This window comes from Caenorhabditis briggsae, assembly GCF_000004555.2.
Source record: "Caenorhabditis briggsae complete genome, chrV, whole genome shotgun sequence".
In the NCBI taxonomy this organism is placed as follows: domain Eukaryota; kingdom Metazoa; phylum Nematoda; class Chromadorea; order Rhabditida; family Rhabditidae; genus Caenorhabditis; species Caenorhabditis briggsae.
In genome coordinates this window covers 14,091,696-14,107,230 of record NC_013488.2, presented here as the reverse complement: position 1 = coordinate 14,107,230, position 15,535 = coordinate 14,091,696, and the positions used below count along the sequence as shown (strand labels likewise).

The following is a 15,535-nucleotide window of genomic DNA, read 5'->3' as shown; positions in this document are numbered from 1 at the left end:
TAATTCTTGTTTTTTTGGCAATAATAAAAAACCCCAACGAGACAGGAAAAAACCAAAGAAAATTACAGATTAGCCTTTGCCTATTTAACCGTGTGGGTGTCTGGAAAATGGTGGTCATGTCGAATGTAACCGTTCTTCCGTTTATTGCTGAAATTTTTTCCCGTGTCGGTTTCGTTTGTACTTGTCTTTTCAATGCGATTCTAATTTATTTGACCGCTTTTAAAACGGAAAGAATCACTGGAGCATACAAATACTTGATCATTTTATTCTCTCTAATCTGTATTTCGTTCTCTTGTCTGGAAGTTTTGGCTCACCCATATTTACACAATTACAATGGTGGATTCATCTATTTCAGTCTAAATGACTATTTGGGAGCATCCAACGAACTGCTCAAGTTCTTCATCGAAGCCTACTCTGGGGCTTACGCCAGTATCATGTGTATGGTTGCAGTTCAGTTTGTGTTTCGGTTTGCCACGTTGATGAAGTAAGTTATTCAGAATTCAGAATTTGTAGAACTCAAAGATTTTAGCCGCAAAACCCTCCTCTCCAGTTTCTCCGGATTCAATTTCGTCATCTGGATCCTTTATCCTCTCTTTTTCTGCATCACCTTCGGCATGATGGTTCATTATTGTGCTCAACCGGAACCATTTTCCGATGATTATATGAAGTGAGCTTCCGGGTAGACAAATTAATTATTTTTGTACATATTTTCTTTTAGAAAAGAGCTATTTCGTGTCTACAACTTGGAAATCGAGAAAACAGCCAGATTCATTGTTATCGCTTATGTGAGTTAACCATTCAAAGCACAATGACCAGGTGACATTTCAGAATGCCAATGGCTCTGTCAGATGGTTTAATTTGGTGTTTTTGTTTGGTGCTATGATAATATTGGGATTTCAATACGCAGTGATCATCTTTTGTGGTATCCAGATGCAGAGGAAAATGAAGAAGGAGCTGAAAAACTTCTCGCTTCCGAATCGGAAACTACAGCAACAATTTTTCAAAGCATTAGTCGTTCAGGTTCGATATTTTTTTTTTCTTAGAAATCAACCATGAATTTTCAGATCACTCTCCCCACGGTTCTCTTTCATCTTCCAGCTCTTCCAGTTCTTTTTTCCCCATTTTTCGATGTCAAATTCACTTTTCAAACTGGATTCATTTACGCAGTTTTTAGTCTTTATCCCCCGATAGAAACTGTTGCATTCATGCTAATCGTATCGGAATATTCCAATATTTTCAAAAGTAAGCAATTATAAAAAAAAGTGTCAACTGGTAAAATGTTTGTGGTATTATGATTAGCAGTTTATCAGTTGACAACTTTTTGATATCTTTGACAGGAACCAAGATAAATTGGATCAAAGTACCAGTAGTCGTTTCAGCCCTAATTTTGGAAATAATCATTTCAGAATCGATAAACAGAAGACCATCAGCGCCAGATGTAAGAAAAAGAGTATCGGATATCAGCATTCTCTAACCCAGTCACGACAAACTAATATTCTTTTTTTACCAATAAAAACGTAAACCATCAAATGTTTTTAATCATAAAAGTCGATCAAAAAAGAAATCCAAATTTATTTAACCTCCCGTACATAAAAAACGAGCAGCAATTCACGGTCATTTCTAGTCTACTTGGGAGAGCATTGTGGAGAAATAAAAATGCCATTGGTTGGTTTTCGTTTTTCCCAGTTCTCTCCAATTCTAGAAAATTTAGAAGCGAAAAATAAGTGAAACAGAAGAGTCCGAAGAAAATATGAAGAAGAAAAAGCATCCGAAGTTGAAGAGAAAATGGCAGGCAGAGGAAGAATTCCTTGGTCTTCAGCTCCTTCCATCGAATGTGATGCGTACGATTGTGGAAAAAATGTCTGTGGAGGAGCATGCCAATTTTCGAAAAGTCTGTTATTATGCACACGATGTGAGTTGTACTATTTTTTTCAGATTTATCTATTATTTAATTTCCAGGAAGTGGAATCCTATTGGAGAAGCCAACGAAGCATTTCAATTTCCCAACTGATGATTTGGTTTCCAAAACTGTCGGAATCCAAATGGAAACTCACTTCTTTGTCAGGAATACTCGATGAACTCTCGGCTGTTTTCTATTTGTTCAAGCCGGGAAATTTGCGTAAATTGAGTTTGTGTCGCGTGGCAAGCATCAACATGAATTCGTTGGTTAAGTGTATTGAATTGGTAGGTAATGTGGTGCAGCTGAAACTGACCAAACTTGAAGTTTCAGTCCACCGGAATGTCAGCCTCGAAGTTTCTGGAGAATGTTGAGGAACTGGATCTTCGTGGATGCTTTCTCTCAAGGGAACATATCAAAATGATTGATGAACTGTTCCCGAACCTGAAAGCACTCATTCTCCATCAAAATGCAATTATGCCGGAGAGGAATATGTGAGCCACAACAATTCTAAAAAGATACGGTAGCACATTTTATAATTTCTAGAAAACTTCCGTACAAAAAGCAGAACGAAATCACTCACTACGTCAAGATGTCATCGGATCCTAAGCATGTGGAGTACGGGAATGTTCCAGAAGCGGATAAGAATGTGGTGGCCTTTTTGAGCCAAAATCTTCCAGACGTCCGTCACATATACATTGATCTGGATGCTTGATTTTAAAATATTCTCTGTAAATAAATTTTTTCTCATCTGATCGTTTTGTCTTTACTGTCAAAACGGAAAATAAATCCGAAAAAAAACTGAAAATCTTAAATTCTCAAACATTCTAACATTCTACAATCAATTCTCGAAATTTTATATTCTACCAATTCTGGAATTCAGAAGTTAAAAAATCGGTAATTCAGAAATTCAGAAATTCAGAAATTTTTAAATTATGATATTCTGGACTTTTTGATTTTTACGGTCATACATTAACCCACATGTTATTAAATTTCATTTGGAATTGTGATGACCTCGCTTATCTCAGATAAGATCTGTAATCTCGCCCAAGCTGAAAGGAAGAAGAAGAACGGAAGAATGACTTCCGAGAAGATGATCGAGGTTCGAGTTGACATGGAGGAGGGAGAACCACTTGGTGCAACTCCAAATGACAAGCTTGTCATTACCAAGGTTCAACCAGGAACTATTGCCGAAGGAAAATTGAGAGTAAGTTTGAACCCAGCTACGTTTTAACTACCTCCAGTATCTATTTTTTACCCTTCTACCCTACCCTTCTACTCCCACTTTTAGCCTTCCTATTTCAACCCTTTTTTCCTTTGTTTTCTTTTAAATTGTGGTTGTGGCTAATGCGCTCCAATATTAATTGTGGCAAATCTTAATTTTCGATAATATGAATTCCAGATCGGTGATCAAGTGAAGGAAGTGAATGGAGTCAAATGCAAGGACTGCAATGACTTCTTCCGTGCTCTTCGTTTCGCAGCCCCGTGTGCCAAAATCATCGTAAACCGTGATGACAAGAAAGCTGAAGAGCTCGAAGCCCGTGTTCATATTCCTGCCGATCGTGCCAAGATCATCCAAAGACGCGAAGGATATGTCTACGAGTTGGCTACTCTCGTCTGGGTTCAGAACGGCCCAAAGCTTGGATTGGGAATCAATCATTTCCAGGTTGGCAGCAGTGTTCATTTGTTTGAATTTCATCTAGAATTTTCCAGAACCGAGTTCTCGTGTCTCGCGTTGATCCTGGAACATTGGCTGAGAAGTGTCTTGTTCTTGGAGATCACTTGTGTGACGTGGATGGTGTTCCTGTCACTGATAAGGATGTCGCCAGAGATCTTCTCGTCAAGAATCTTCAAGAAAAAGGAAAAGTCACATTTGTCGTTGAGCGTCCTGAATCCATTGATGCCAAACAATGGGCTAAGCAAGCTTTGGCTACCAATGTGAGCTACGAATTCTGAGGGATTCTGAAGAACTTGACGATTTTCAGGTAATGTAACCACCATCTGTTCAGATGAATGACGATGTTAGAAACATCGCTGCTCAGTATCGTCAGGCTCTTCCAGGATTGAAGACTCCATCCAAAAGTGCCATGTCAACTGGACGTAGTGCTCGTCAGGTTCAGATTGTTGAACAGACTCAGACCCACGAAATCGGACATGATCACGAAGGAAAAGCTCTTCGAAAAGTCAAGTAATCACAAAAGTCGTGGATTCGGGAAACTGTTGGCAATCGGCATTTATTTGATTGAATGAAAATTTTTTGTATTGAATTTTTTTTGATTTGTTGATTGTCATTTTGTGTTTAGGCAGTCATGAATTTGCACTAAAGCATTGATAACAAATGCCGAAATTCGGAAATTCTGAAAATTATGAGATTTTGAAATTTCAGATGTCAAAAAATCTAAATTTTCGAAATTCTGAATTTCTGAGATTTGGAAAATTCCGAAATTGTGATTCTGGGTGTCTGGTATTGTGTAATTGTGATATTGTGATATTCTAAAATTCTGGAATTCTTAAATTCTGAAAATCAGAGATTCAAAAATTCAAAATTCTGAACTTTTGAAATCATGAATTCGGAAATTTAAAAAATTGTAAACTTCAAAAATTCAAAACTTCTTTTTGAACATAAAAACATTCAATGCATAAAAAAAATTAAAGCCCTTTATTGTAAAAAACAACTTTTGGTGCATGATCTCTAGCTAGAATATCTTTCTGAACAGATGCTTCCAATTTTGACACTTCTATTGCACTCTTCTGTGGAAATAGAGCACATCCCAATGGAGTAGTAAAGTAGAGTCCAATTCCAGTCAAAAATGTTTGAATCGGCATTTCCGAATATTTTTGAATCAACGGACGAGCCTTGTAGTATGCAGTTCGGGTGAATCGATTCATGATCACAGGACTGAGCACTGTAAAAATGTTAATTGGTGAAAAAGATAATTGGTATTTTTATGGTCATGTGATTTCTCACCCATATCTGGCATAGCCATTGCGATTCGACTCAATGTGACCTGAGCAATAGAAAGAGCAGCCAGCTGGCGAGATTTACCGACGAGTTGATCGTTTTCATCACATAGCTCGATTCCGTCTATGAGCTCGCTGAAATAAAATTAAAGTTAATGTTTCTATATTTTCCATCGGTATTCGCGTATCTCACTTCGCTCGAACCATGGGAATGTTAATAGCATTTGCAGCAGCCACTGCAACGAATGGAACTAGTCTTGCCGCTAATCCATGACTGTTCTTAACCATCATATTCAATCCTAGAGCCGCCGTTGTCGCCGCTCCAGTAGCGAAACAGTACGAGTAAAATAGTTGTTGATTCGTAGTTTTACTATTCCCACTTCTGTTTGTATAATTGACAATTGCATTGAACGATTGATTGATCCAATGAGAGAATATGACTCCTGGACAGGTACGGTAGAAACTGAGGAGCAATCCGGTGATCACCATGTTAGCTGGCATCTGTGCACTCATTCTTCCAAGGCAGAACATTTTCTCTCCGGTATCTGGATGATACATCGAATCGTACAGTATCTTTGCTCTCCACAATTGATCCATTGTCAGGTCGGGACTTATTACTCCTTTCTTGTAATCCAAAACTATCTTTCGACATTTTTCTTGTGTGGCTGAGGACGTGAATAAGGTCATCGGGTTGGCTGATGCAAAATAATGTTTGACACGACCTGCAAATTGTTTTTTGGATACATATCTCGACGAAAGTAGTGTGGTCCACCTGAATATGTGTTTTGGTCCCATTTCGATTTTGAAATGTCCGGTAGAACCTTTTGGTTAATAACAAGATCGCTCATTTTTCATGTGTGAAATAGGAATTTGGGAAATAGAAGTATTGCAATTTTCTATTTTGTTTTTATATTCATTTTCCTATTTTGTATTTACATTCGTTTGTTAAAAATAGGTTGTGCATGAAATCCTGAAATCTCTAACACGTTGAGTATCGTGGCTTCAGATTTTTTAAAAATTTAATAAATTTGAAAAATTAAATAATTCAAATAAACTCCAATTTTAAACAAATGAAACTGCTACTTATATATATTTTTGTTCAAATTTTATTTTTAGAAGGATCATCAAGTTATTCGAAATGTAACTCAATTTTTAGAATTTATTGAAAACAAACTTTGCCTACAGTATGCTACGGTGGAAGAGTGGAAAGTATACCGATGGGTTGTGAGAATGTGATTGGACTTCCATTAAAAATTGAGGGCTTTGATTACGGTAACTATATAATTTCAACGGTTTTCGATCAACTTCTCTATACAGTAGCGGTCAATAAGATGTACAAAACCGTATTTTTCTGTCGATTTTAGGCCATTCTGACCATTTTCAGGAGTCTGGAGCACGGCTGTCATATTTCCGATCGCTTTGAAAGTTTTGGAGGGTGTAATACAGACCTAGATTGAAAACTTTGTACTTTCAGAAGTGTTTGAAAAGTTCTAGTTTTCAGCTGTTTGCTGATTTCTCAAGGACACCTGTTTTTCCAATTTTCAGTACAAAACGGGCCAAGGAAGGGGTCTCATTCAGAAACCGGCAAATAGCTGAAAAACTGGGAAATTTCCAAATATTCTATGAATGCAAAGTTTTCCCTCTAGGTCTTCTTTCAACTTTCCGAAATTTCCCAAATGATCGGAAACTTGACAGCCAAGCTCCTGAAAATGGCCGAAAATCAACTGAGGAATACGTTTTTGTGTATCTTATTGACGGATACTGAAAAGATCTCAATTCAAGAAATCACCCGACACACCGATGTGGGCAAACGACTAGAGAGCATCAAAAGAGTTCAAAATGGAATCATATTGAGAAAAAACACATTTCAAAGATTTACGGTCATGAAATCCCTCCAATACCTAGCCATTCATCCAAATCACGGACCCCTTTTAAAACTTGAACATAATTATTATCTGACTTCGTTAGAATTTCGAGATCTCCGAGTTTTAAATGGATCTATGGTAAGTCTCTGATATACAAATTTTCAAAATCACTATTTTTAACATCCATTAGTTAGTTTTTGGCACGACAACTATCCATTCAAAATGAGGAAAAGTGGAAATATGTAAGATATTATTTCGAAGGCAAGCCCAAAAACTCAAATACACAGATTTCAACAATTTCTTGACTTCCTAGCTGCAGCCGGCCACTCAATTGATCCTTGTAGTCCAGATTATTTTGATCTACATTTTATGGAAGAAAGTGAGTTTTTCGGCACTCTTCTAGAATCACGGAACGAAAAAATCACGGAACGAAAAAAAATCACGGAACGAAAAATAAAATCACGGAACGAAAAATAAAATCACGGAACGAAAATTTTGTGTAATACAAAAATTGCAAGGGCCTTCATTCAAGTACTATCCTGAGATCTAACCGTGACATTACATTTTCTTTGCTCAGGGGCCAAAATGACACCCGAAATGTGGTATATTGAGTTCTTAAGGTACACTAGTTGATAGTGTACATGGTTAAAAGGTTACATAGGACCTTTCCCAGATGTTCTGAGGATCATGGGACATATGAGAGTTAGATTAGAGGCTGCAACGAGCAGAGTTATTAAACTTGCCGTCGTTTTTTGGGTGTCCCCATGAAGGAAACACGATGATTCAGCCTAAGTCTATAATTGAAAAAATCTTTTCTAATTCAAAATTAGTCTTCTTGGAACAAAATCTTGGTCCGGAATTAGAATAGTCTTGGTCCAAATTGAGTAGAAATCTTGGCATGAAATTTCTTGCCTCCGATTTTTCATTTTTCAAAAATTGGATGATTTTTTTAGATTGAGGAAGTTTTATTTCAATCACAGGCTTAGGCTGAAACGCCATGCTTCTTTTATCTGGAACACCCTAAAATGTCAGCAACCTCAATAACTGCTCGATATAGCTTTAAACTGAATTTTCAGATGCTCTACAAGTCCTATGTAACCTAGCGTATCTTAAGAAATTGATAAACCCTTTTTTAGTATACTTTTGGGTATTGGACAAAGTAAAATTGATGTCAAATTTAGTATTACGGATACTACTTGTCAAAGTAAAGAAGATAGCAATTTTTTGGATTACCCAAAATTTTCGTTCCGTGATTTTATTTTTCGTTCCGTGATTTTATTTTTATTTCCGTGATTTTTTTTCGTTCCTCGATTCTAGAAGATTGCCAGTTTTTCAAGACCCATCTGATTTTTTTGTTTTCGATTTTCAGATTTCCCGTCCAATCATTGGTATTTTGTGATTGCTGGTTCCCTTGGAGCTCTCGCTGTCGTCATGATAATAGACACAATTTGGTTTACTGGATTTCAAACTTCGTGGGAAAAAAAAAAACTATTTGAATTGGAATTGGGAAGAGAGAAAATTAGATTTGAAAAATCGATGAAGCAATATGAACAAGATGAGAAGTGGAAAAAAGAAGCTCAAGAAATCAAAGATGGGGATAAGGAATATATGGATTTGCTGAATTTACACAATCAAGATCCATTTCATGCCGAAGGGGAGTTGATAAAATGGGCGGAGGAGAAAAAGTTGGAGCAGGAGAAAGAATTAAGGAAAAATAAGTATATTGAGGAAAGAGAAAAAAGAGAAAAAGCAAAGGAAGAAAAGATAATTCGACAATTATCAGCAACAAGGAAGAAAGAGCAACGAAGAAGAGAAAAAGAAGAAGCACTAAAGAAGGAAAATGAGAAGAAGAAGAAGAATAAGAATGAAATTTCAGAAAAAGAAATGAGAGAAATCAAGAAGGCGATACCAAAATAGAATACAGACTGATATCGTTTTTTTTTCAAATTTCGTTTTAACTCACTGATACAATAAATCGTTTTCATTTATACGGTTTCTTCAGTAGCTTGAAGGGAATCCGAACAAAACATTTTTGAATTTCTTATTGCATTAAAATGTTCGCAAAATTATGTATTTTCTGATAATATTGAGAAGAAATTCAGAAAAAAAGAAATTCCCAAAAAAAGCCATCAAAAAAGAAAGCGCGCTCCGCCCAAGAGGGTTGCGCGAATCCTAGTCCAAAATGTAATGTGTACATATTTTCATGCAATTTTTCAGAGTTTTTCCCGATTTCGGTCGTTTCTTTTTCGAATTTTGTCACAACAGTATTAGAAAAATACACAACTTAAAAAATTTCAATTTAATGAAAATGTTTGGTCCGAGTCCCTCTTTAAAATGTTGAAATTAAGAAAAATAAATTCAGAAGTATTCATTAAAATGAATTTTTTCTGCAAACACGATGAACAAATTAGAAGAAATTATATACATGTGAGTCAAAAAATATAAAAAAATCTCCAGTAAATTATGTGCTCCCAGATTCATCTTCAGACTTTTCAACCTCCTCGATGGCTGGTTGGGATGAACTTGTTGACGGTGTATCGGTGATTCTTCTAGGCTCATCTGAAGTGCTTGGAACAACTCCACTTGTGATTTGTCCAACGATTTGTGAATGAGAAATTGTCAAGCCTTCAATTTGTCTTGTTAGCGTATCTTCGAATTCTGTTGATGCAGGGACGTTGAGCTGAAATTTACAGCGTTGTTTTTTGAATCTAAAGTTTTGAAAAAAATTTGAAAACCTTGAGAATCGCATCATTCAAACTTCGCATCACTGTCTTCACTTCGTTGTATTGTTCCGTAATGCTGAAGTTTCTACGATCGGAAGACTTTGGCTCGTTTCTAACAGAAGCCGGCGGAGTTGGGATTTCGGAGGTAATATCCGTGTCGTCTGAGTCGGAGTCCTGTAGAATTGGTTTAGAGGAAACTATACACGAGATCTCATGAACATACCGTATTGAATTCTTGCCTTTTATCATTCCTCTGTTCATTAGAATGCGTTGGACCTTGGCTGGTGTATCTTTCGATTCTGGATTCCATTTCATTGAGAGCAGTGGTAAGTTTCTCCAACAATGAAATAATCTCTTTACGAATCGTCTCGTATTTATCCATTTCGCCGGCTCCTTGTAGTTCGAAACTGGACATTTCCGTCATAAGATTTCGGATACTCAATGAAACATCGAAAAAGTCTGGTTGTCTACTCTGAAACTTCAGAAATATAGTTTGTAGCGCATATTGCCTTTCATATTAACTCAGGTACATGTCTATTAGGGAGTAAGTTACTGTGTAAAATTGCTCACCAACGGAACTCCTCTCTCGATATCTTCTCGAGTCGTGTTGATGGATACTTCTTCCTTATCAAAATCCGATCGAATTCTTGAGGAGAGATTAACTCTGCGCATGCCCTTTCTTCGGAAGTCATCAAACTGTTGTTCTTCATGATGAATCGCAAGTAGATCGTAAGCATTGCCCACTGAAAATTTTAATTCTGTAAAACCTGTATAAGAAGGACCAGTCCTTCTATTGTTCCAAGATACCTCCGGAGGGCCGCGAACTACCGGCGCCCCCTTCTATTATTCAAGTTGTTTTGGGAAAGTTCCATTATACCCCCCCCCCCCCCAACACAGTTACGACCCCCCACGTACTGGAATAACCCCCCACCCGTTGAAAAGTGTGGGGGGGGGGGGTTATATTGGAATCCGTGGAAATCTTTCATTATAACCCCCCGGGCTTATTTGAAATCTAAAAATTTCTAGGGGTCTTGTTTTCAAGGTATATGCCGATTTAGGGCGCTAAGCTTATTTTTATTTTGAATCTTCAACATTTCTACCGGGTTTTTGCCTAAGCCTATTTTTTGTTGGGACCGGCATAAAATAATTATTTCTCTAGTAGAATGACAAAAAAATGTACGGTAATATAAACCAGAAATCAGGAAAAATTGAGAAAAAAATAGAAAAAACGCGGAAATCTAAAGAAAACTAACAAAAAACCGGGGCAAAATCGATAATTAATAGATATTTTTCTATGCGTAATTTGGCAGCGTACGTTTGATCTTCAGGCAAAAAATCAGGAAAAACATTTTTTGAACCCCCACACACCTTATGAAAGATGGTGGGTGGGGGTGTATTCCAACATTTATGCCAGGGGTGTTATATTGGAGTGTTTCGGGGGGCTATACTGGAATATACCCGTCGTTTTTTCGAATAATGATAAAGACCTTTTTCGAAAAGTTTAATGTATTTAGTAAAAACTTTTTAAACGAATCCTGAATTTTCATTTTTGCCCTTATAATCTTACTTTGAACTTTTAAAAAATCTTCCTCTTGCTGTTTGATCCCTTTTTGGACCGTTCTCAGATTCTCCGAAAGCTGTGTCATCTTATTTTCTCCATCTCTCACTACATTATTTTTTTCGGTATTTAATTTCTTCAAATCCTCAAAATGTTTATCCGATCTATCCATTTCCAGTTGCTCCTTCGATTGAACCATTTCCTTTCGTTTCTCAATTTCTTGACGTCGTGCTTCAGTCAGCCTCTCATTTTCTTAAAAAAAGATTCTCCGTTTCTGTATTTGAAGGATACTGTATCTTACCAGACATCATAAACTCGTTCTTCTTAACAAGTAGCTCCTTGTCTTCTTTCAATTTGTTTTTCCCATCCGTAACCAAATTCATCCCACTTGTCTTCTGCTCGTCAACTATTTTCCTGGTTTGCTCTTTTAATTCGCGTTGAAGATCATCTATCTTTTTTTGCATCTTTTTTTTCATCTCGTTGAAATTCTTCACCTCTTCGGCTGTTCTTTCCAAACGTTCTTGTTTTTCAGCATTCAGTTCAACGTCAATAGATGCTTGCTCCTCTGCCAATTCTTTCTTTCGTTTCTAAAAATTTATTGTTAAAAAAATGAAAATAAAGTTTCAACCAACGTCTTCTATCTCCTTCTTCTTTTGTTCCTCGTCTCTTTGACGTTGTTCAGAATCTTTTTCCATTCTCTGTCTGTGTTCCTCTTCAATCTTCTTTTCTTCCGATGAAAGCCATCCGCCCATCTTTGAATTGCTTTTCTGAACTTACTGAAATATTAAGCGTGCTCAATTAGAGTACAAATTCAAAGGAATCAGTGGGTGAGCACAACCATTAAGTGAACAATGAATATGAGAAAAAATCGGATTTTCTTTATGAATTTTACAGAAGAAACAAATGATTAAGATTAATGTTCGATTGCATTGTTGGGTTGTGGCTGATCGCCGACAGGTTGAGTGCTTCGCAAATGATTTTGAATATCTGGATTGATATTATTGAAATGAGCAAATTCCTGAATTATTTCAAAACATATATTGGGAAACTTTTTTTTATGCTTACAATCTTGGAGAAGCGGTCCATCAGTTTTTGAAGCTCTCCTTCATCCGTTTCGTTTTTAAGACTTTGTCCAATCTGTAACAAACATTTTCAATGCTGAACATACTGAAAGTATGGTCAAAAATTCAGGGGTACAACGGGGTACAACTGATTTAGGGGTACAAAATTAGTGATTGGGGGGGGGGGGGGGTACAAAATCCCCGGGTAAATTTCATTTTCCGTACCGCCGAGTTGAAATTTTTATCTAAACGAAGCTGCGCCCCATTTAGAGGCAAAATTTCAGTTCAGAAGTACAAAAAATTTTAGATTGAACAGAAAGTTTTTTCCTTTTTCACAGGGCTGTTTTTGAGGCTCGGTTTCTGGTTCTAGAAGAGGTGTACCGGGCCAAATTTTTTTTGTTAGAGAGCTATGTTCTGTGTCTATTAGATTCTAGATTGGTTAGTTTTTATCTCACTCCGTGTTGAAGGAATGACGATTCTTTTGGCCCTTATCCGTCTGCACATAGGCTACATGATTATGTTTTTGTTTTTATTTGATCTTCAAATACCTGCTATTTGCAAAAAACGGGTGAATGTATAAAAAGGACGTGCTCCGTCATTGCCTACAATTTGCCTTTGGTTCGACAGATCCCTTTCGGGGGAGTTCGGTTTGAAAGATGCTAAGTTAGTTGGATCTCGATCCATTGCTAAAAGTCGTGAAGGCGGATCTATTTCAAACTATTCGTAAAATGTCAAAGGCATTGTACTTTAGTCAAGCAAGTATTGTAAACGGACCGAAGTCTCGTGGTGAAGTCAAAAAGTGGGTCGATTCGTACCGAGTGTTTTGAAGGACTATGATATGGATCTCCATGTGGACATGAGCCTGTGTCTCGTATCATTTCTTAACACGTTCAGTTGGGTGGATGATCTAATTAGTATAAATGAGGAGTGGTTAAGTTACTCTATCAATGTGCGGAAGAGTCAGTTGATTAACAAAGAACAGCTGGCTCTGGACATCCCGGAACCTAAACTTTACGTGAAAAAGGGGATGCATTGTGGTTGATGTTCTGTCAAAGGAATGGAGACTGGGAACTTTTAAATGAAGGTATCATTATATTTGCCGTCTTGTATTGTTCCTAATTAGAAAAACTAAATTTGGGAGTCGAAGCAAAAAAAGGAGAAAACCCAAAGTTCACATTCAGCGCGACAATGCGAGATCGCCCGTGATTAGAAGGATCAGCCAAAAACTCTGTCGTTTGGCTGAATTATTCTTTTGCATTCGTCGTATTTGCTGGACCTTTCCCTTCCAGATAAATCCTCTTTTGGGACTCTTAAACGTCATTTTGATAGCAAAGACTTCAATTGAAAAGATGACACCAAAAAGGAGTTGACCCACTTTTTCAATCTCCGCTCTCCTCGTTCTGGTCCCATTGAATTAAGAAATTTACGAAGCGTTGGCAGACAACTATCGATTCTTATGGACGTAATTTTTATTTATCTAGTCTTCTCCCCTTTGAGAAAAATTTGACCAAAAAAGTTGCCAAAAAAGGAAGAAACTTTCTGTTCAACATAATACAACTTGCTGTAAAGTTGAGTACACCCCAATCATGGATTTTGTACCCCTAAATCACTTTGTTCCCCTTTGTACCCCCCTAATTTTTTGCTTGAAAGTATTACCATTAATCGTCCACAAAACTTGGAAACATTATTGCTCAATTGGAAAAGAACATCTCTCATTTCCTGAATATTCTTCACCATGTCTGGTGGAATTTCCTTTTTATCGACTTCAGCAAGTCTTCTTTCAATCGTTATCAATTCTTCTGCTGTTGTATGAAATTCTGCCAAAAAGCCTTCGAACGATTCTCTAGCTTTTCTTGCCAACTGTCCACTCAATACTCCATCATTTTGAAGGTAAATGCTGCACCGTGCATATGATCGCTTCACATTTTCAGACAAATTACTCAGTTTTTCCAGAAAATCGTTCATGACTCCGTTGTTGTATTTCCTGTTTCTCAGTTCCATTGTTGTGAAATTTTCTCGTTGTGCGATCAAATGAGATTTTCCAATATCTTGTGTGTATTGAAGTTCCTGTATTAAATACGCAATTTATTGCAAAAAAATTATAAACTCACTTTATCCTGAACTTCCTCATTTTTCTTTTGAACCTCTTTCATGACTTTAAGTTCTGATTCCAGGTTTTCATTATCTTTCTCAAGTCTAATGACCAATCTTTCCTCGTCTCGTTTTTTCTGTTCTTCCATCAGCCTTTGCTTTTTCATTTCAGTTTTCTCTGCTTCAGACGAAATCGTCTCAGTGATATCCATCTGAAGCTTGCGCAGATTAGAATCTGTTTCCAGAAGCTCCTGGAATTAAAACCATCTTTTTTTTGAAACATTCAGAACAAAAACTACTTGTTCGACTTTCAACTGATCCGCTTCCAACAGTTTCATGTTTTTGGCAATGATCTCATCATAGATTTTCCTTTTGCTTATCACCTCCTTCTCTGCTTCTTCGATTAATTTGGCGGAAAGTTCGTCGAACTTCTTCTCTTCATTTTTAGTCTCAGCTTGGAGAGCTGGAAAATGCTTATAAACTGGTAACAATTTTAAATGCTTTCAATAATCATATATCACACCAGATCGTGATGTTTTGATGTAGTCCTAGAAGCAAAGAAGCACGTTACATAAAATTTAGTGTACGATTACTGGGAGGTGTCGCATGATTACTGGGAGCAAAAGTTGAACTAGCATAAAATCTGAGTAAAACATTGTACGGGACTGAAATTTGGTGTGCTAAAATTCCGCCACCTTCTTCCTTTAAAGAATCACGTACCCCCATTTTCGGCATTTTATAAAACTTTTTTCAAAATAATCCTAACTAGGTCAGTTCCGGTCCGTTTTAGATGATTATTGTTTGATCTATAAAAAATCTCTATGACTATCCGGTTACCAAAAATCGTCAAAAGTTGAACCGGCTGAACCAAGTTATGATTAAAAACGTATGAGTGGGTCCGGTTTTTTCACGTTTTCCGGGTTTTTCTGCCGAACTAGGGCCTAAATAAAAAATCCGGCTTTCCCATTCGATCCGTAATTCTGATAGGTATGTTGACAAAAATATGATTTCATTTCCTTGAAAATGAAAAAGGTTAATAGGTTTTGAGTGAAATGCTCGAATTTTCGATGGTCCGCGAAAACCACTGAATGGATCTATCTAATTTTTTGCCTCCCCATAAAAGAAGATCCCAATTTTCATTTTTTGTTTTCAGATTTTTTCCAGGTACGCTGGTTCTTGAGATATAGGTCATAAACCACAAAAAACTTGGGAAAAATTGGCTAAAATTTTTGTCAAAAGTAAATTATCGTGAAAAATCTTTCGAAAATTTCGCCTCTAATGAATCCCCCCGTCTCCTGGAGTATCTTTCCATTAAAGTTTCCGTTTTTTAGGTGGTTTGCTACTTCTGATATCTACTGGTTCTAAATTTTTAGTCCTGA

General features: G+C 36.9%; 5 protein-coding genes across 5 annotated transcripts in view; 3 read left to right on the top strand and 2 right to left on the bottom strand.

Annotated features, from left to right (window-relative positions):
• Positions 1-116: 116 nt before the first annotated feature.
• Cbr-str-38 lies at positions 117-2,612 on the top strand (the record flags this gene model as incomplete). Its single annotated transcript, XM_002637645.1, has 10 exons — positions 117-484; positions 530-667; positions 719-785; positions 829-1,020; positions 1,065-1,242; positions 1,407-1,438; positions 1,712-1,912; positions 1,960-2,184; positions 2,231-2,391; positions 2,444-2,612. 10 exons carry the CDS (start codon positions 117-119, stop codon positions 2,610-2,612), a joined length of 1,731 nt encoding a protein of 576 aa, XP_002637691.1.
• Positions 2,613-2,975: 363 nt separating this feature from the next.
• CBG11554 lies at positions 2,976-4,089 on the top strand (the record flags this gene model as incomplete). Its single annotated transcript, XM_002637644.1, has 4 exons — positions 2,976-3,104; positions 3,300-3,563; positions 3,611-3,835; positions 3,907-4,089. 4 exons carry the CDS (start codon positions 2,976-2,978, stop codon positions 4,087-4,089), a joined length of 801 nt encoding a protein of 266 aa, XP_002637690.1.
• A 457-nt stretch (positions 4,090-4,546) lies between these two features.
• Cbr-sfxn-1.3 lies at positions 4,547-5,706 on the bottom strand (the record flags this gene model as incomplete). The annotated part of the gene is made up of 4 exons (XM_002637643.1): positions 4,547-4,803; positions 4,866-4,993; positions 5,052-5,580; positions 5,631-5,706. 4 exons carry the CDS (start codon positions 5,704-5,706, stop codon positions 4,547-4,549), a joined length of 990 nt encoding a protein of 329 aa, XP_002637689.1.
• Positions 5,707-6,534: 828 nt separating this feature from the next.
• Positions 6,535-8,640, top strand: CBG11552 (the record flags this gene model as incomplete). The annotated part of the gene is made up of 3 exons (XM_002637642.1): positions 6,535-6,861; positions 6,985-7,102; positions 8,093-8,640. The coding sequence occupies 3 exons, from the start codon at positions 6,535-6,537 to the stop codon at positions 8,638-8,640; spliced, it is 993 nt and encodes a 330-aa protein (XP_002637688.1).
• A 544-nt stretch (positions 8,641-9,184) lies between these two features.
• Positions 9,185-15,535, bottom strand: part of CBG11551 — a gene marked incomplete at both ends in the record, with an annotated part of 8,096 nt that continues 1,745 nt past the window's right edge. Inside the window, 11 exons of the mRNA XM_045238065.1 lie at positions 9,185-9,403; positions 9,459-9,620; positions 9,670-9,918; positions 10,017-10,189; positions 11,014-11,256; positions 11,306-11,591; positions 11,637-11,771; positions 12,070-12,141; positions 13,722-14,132; positions 14,177-14,407; positions 14,453-14,619. Of these exons, the coding sequence (XP_045094588.1) occupies positions 9,185-9,403; positions 9,459-9,620; positions 9,670-9,918; positions 10,017-10,189; positions 11,014-11,256; positions 11,306-11,591; positions 11,637-11,771; positions 12,070-12,141; positions 13,722-14,132; positions 14,177-14,407; positions 14,453-14,619 (2,348 nt within the window). The remainder of the gene's footprint in view (positions 9,404-9,458; positions 9,621-9,669; positions 9,919-10,016; positions 10,190-11,013; positions 11,257-11,305; positions 11,592-11,636; positions 11,772-12,069; positions 12,142-13,721; positions 14,133-14,176; positions 14,408-14,452; positions 14,620-15,535) is intronic.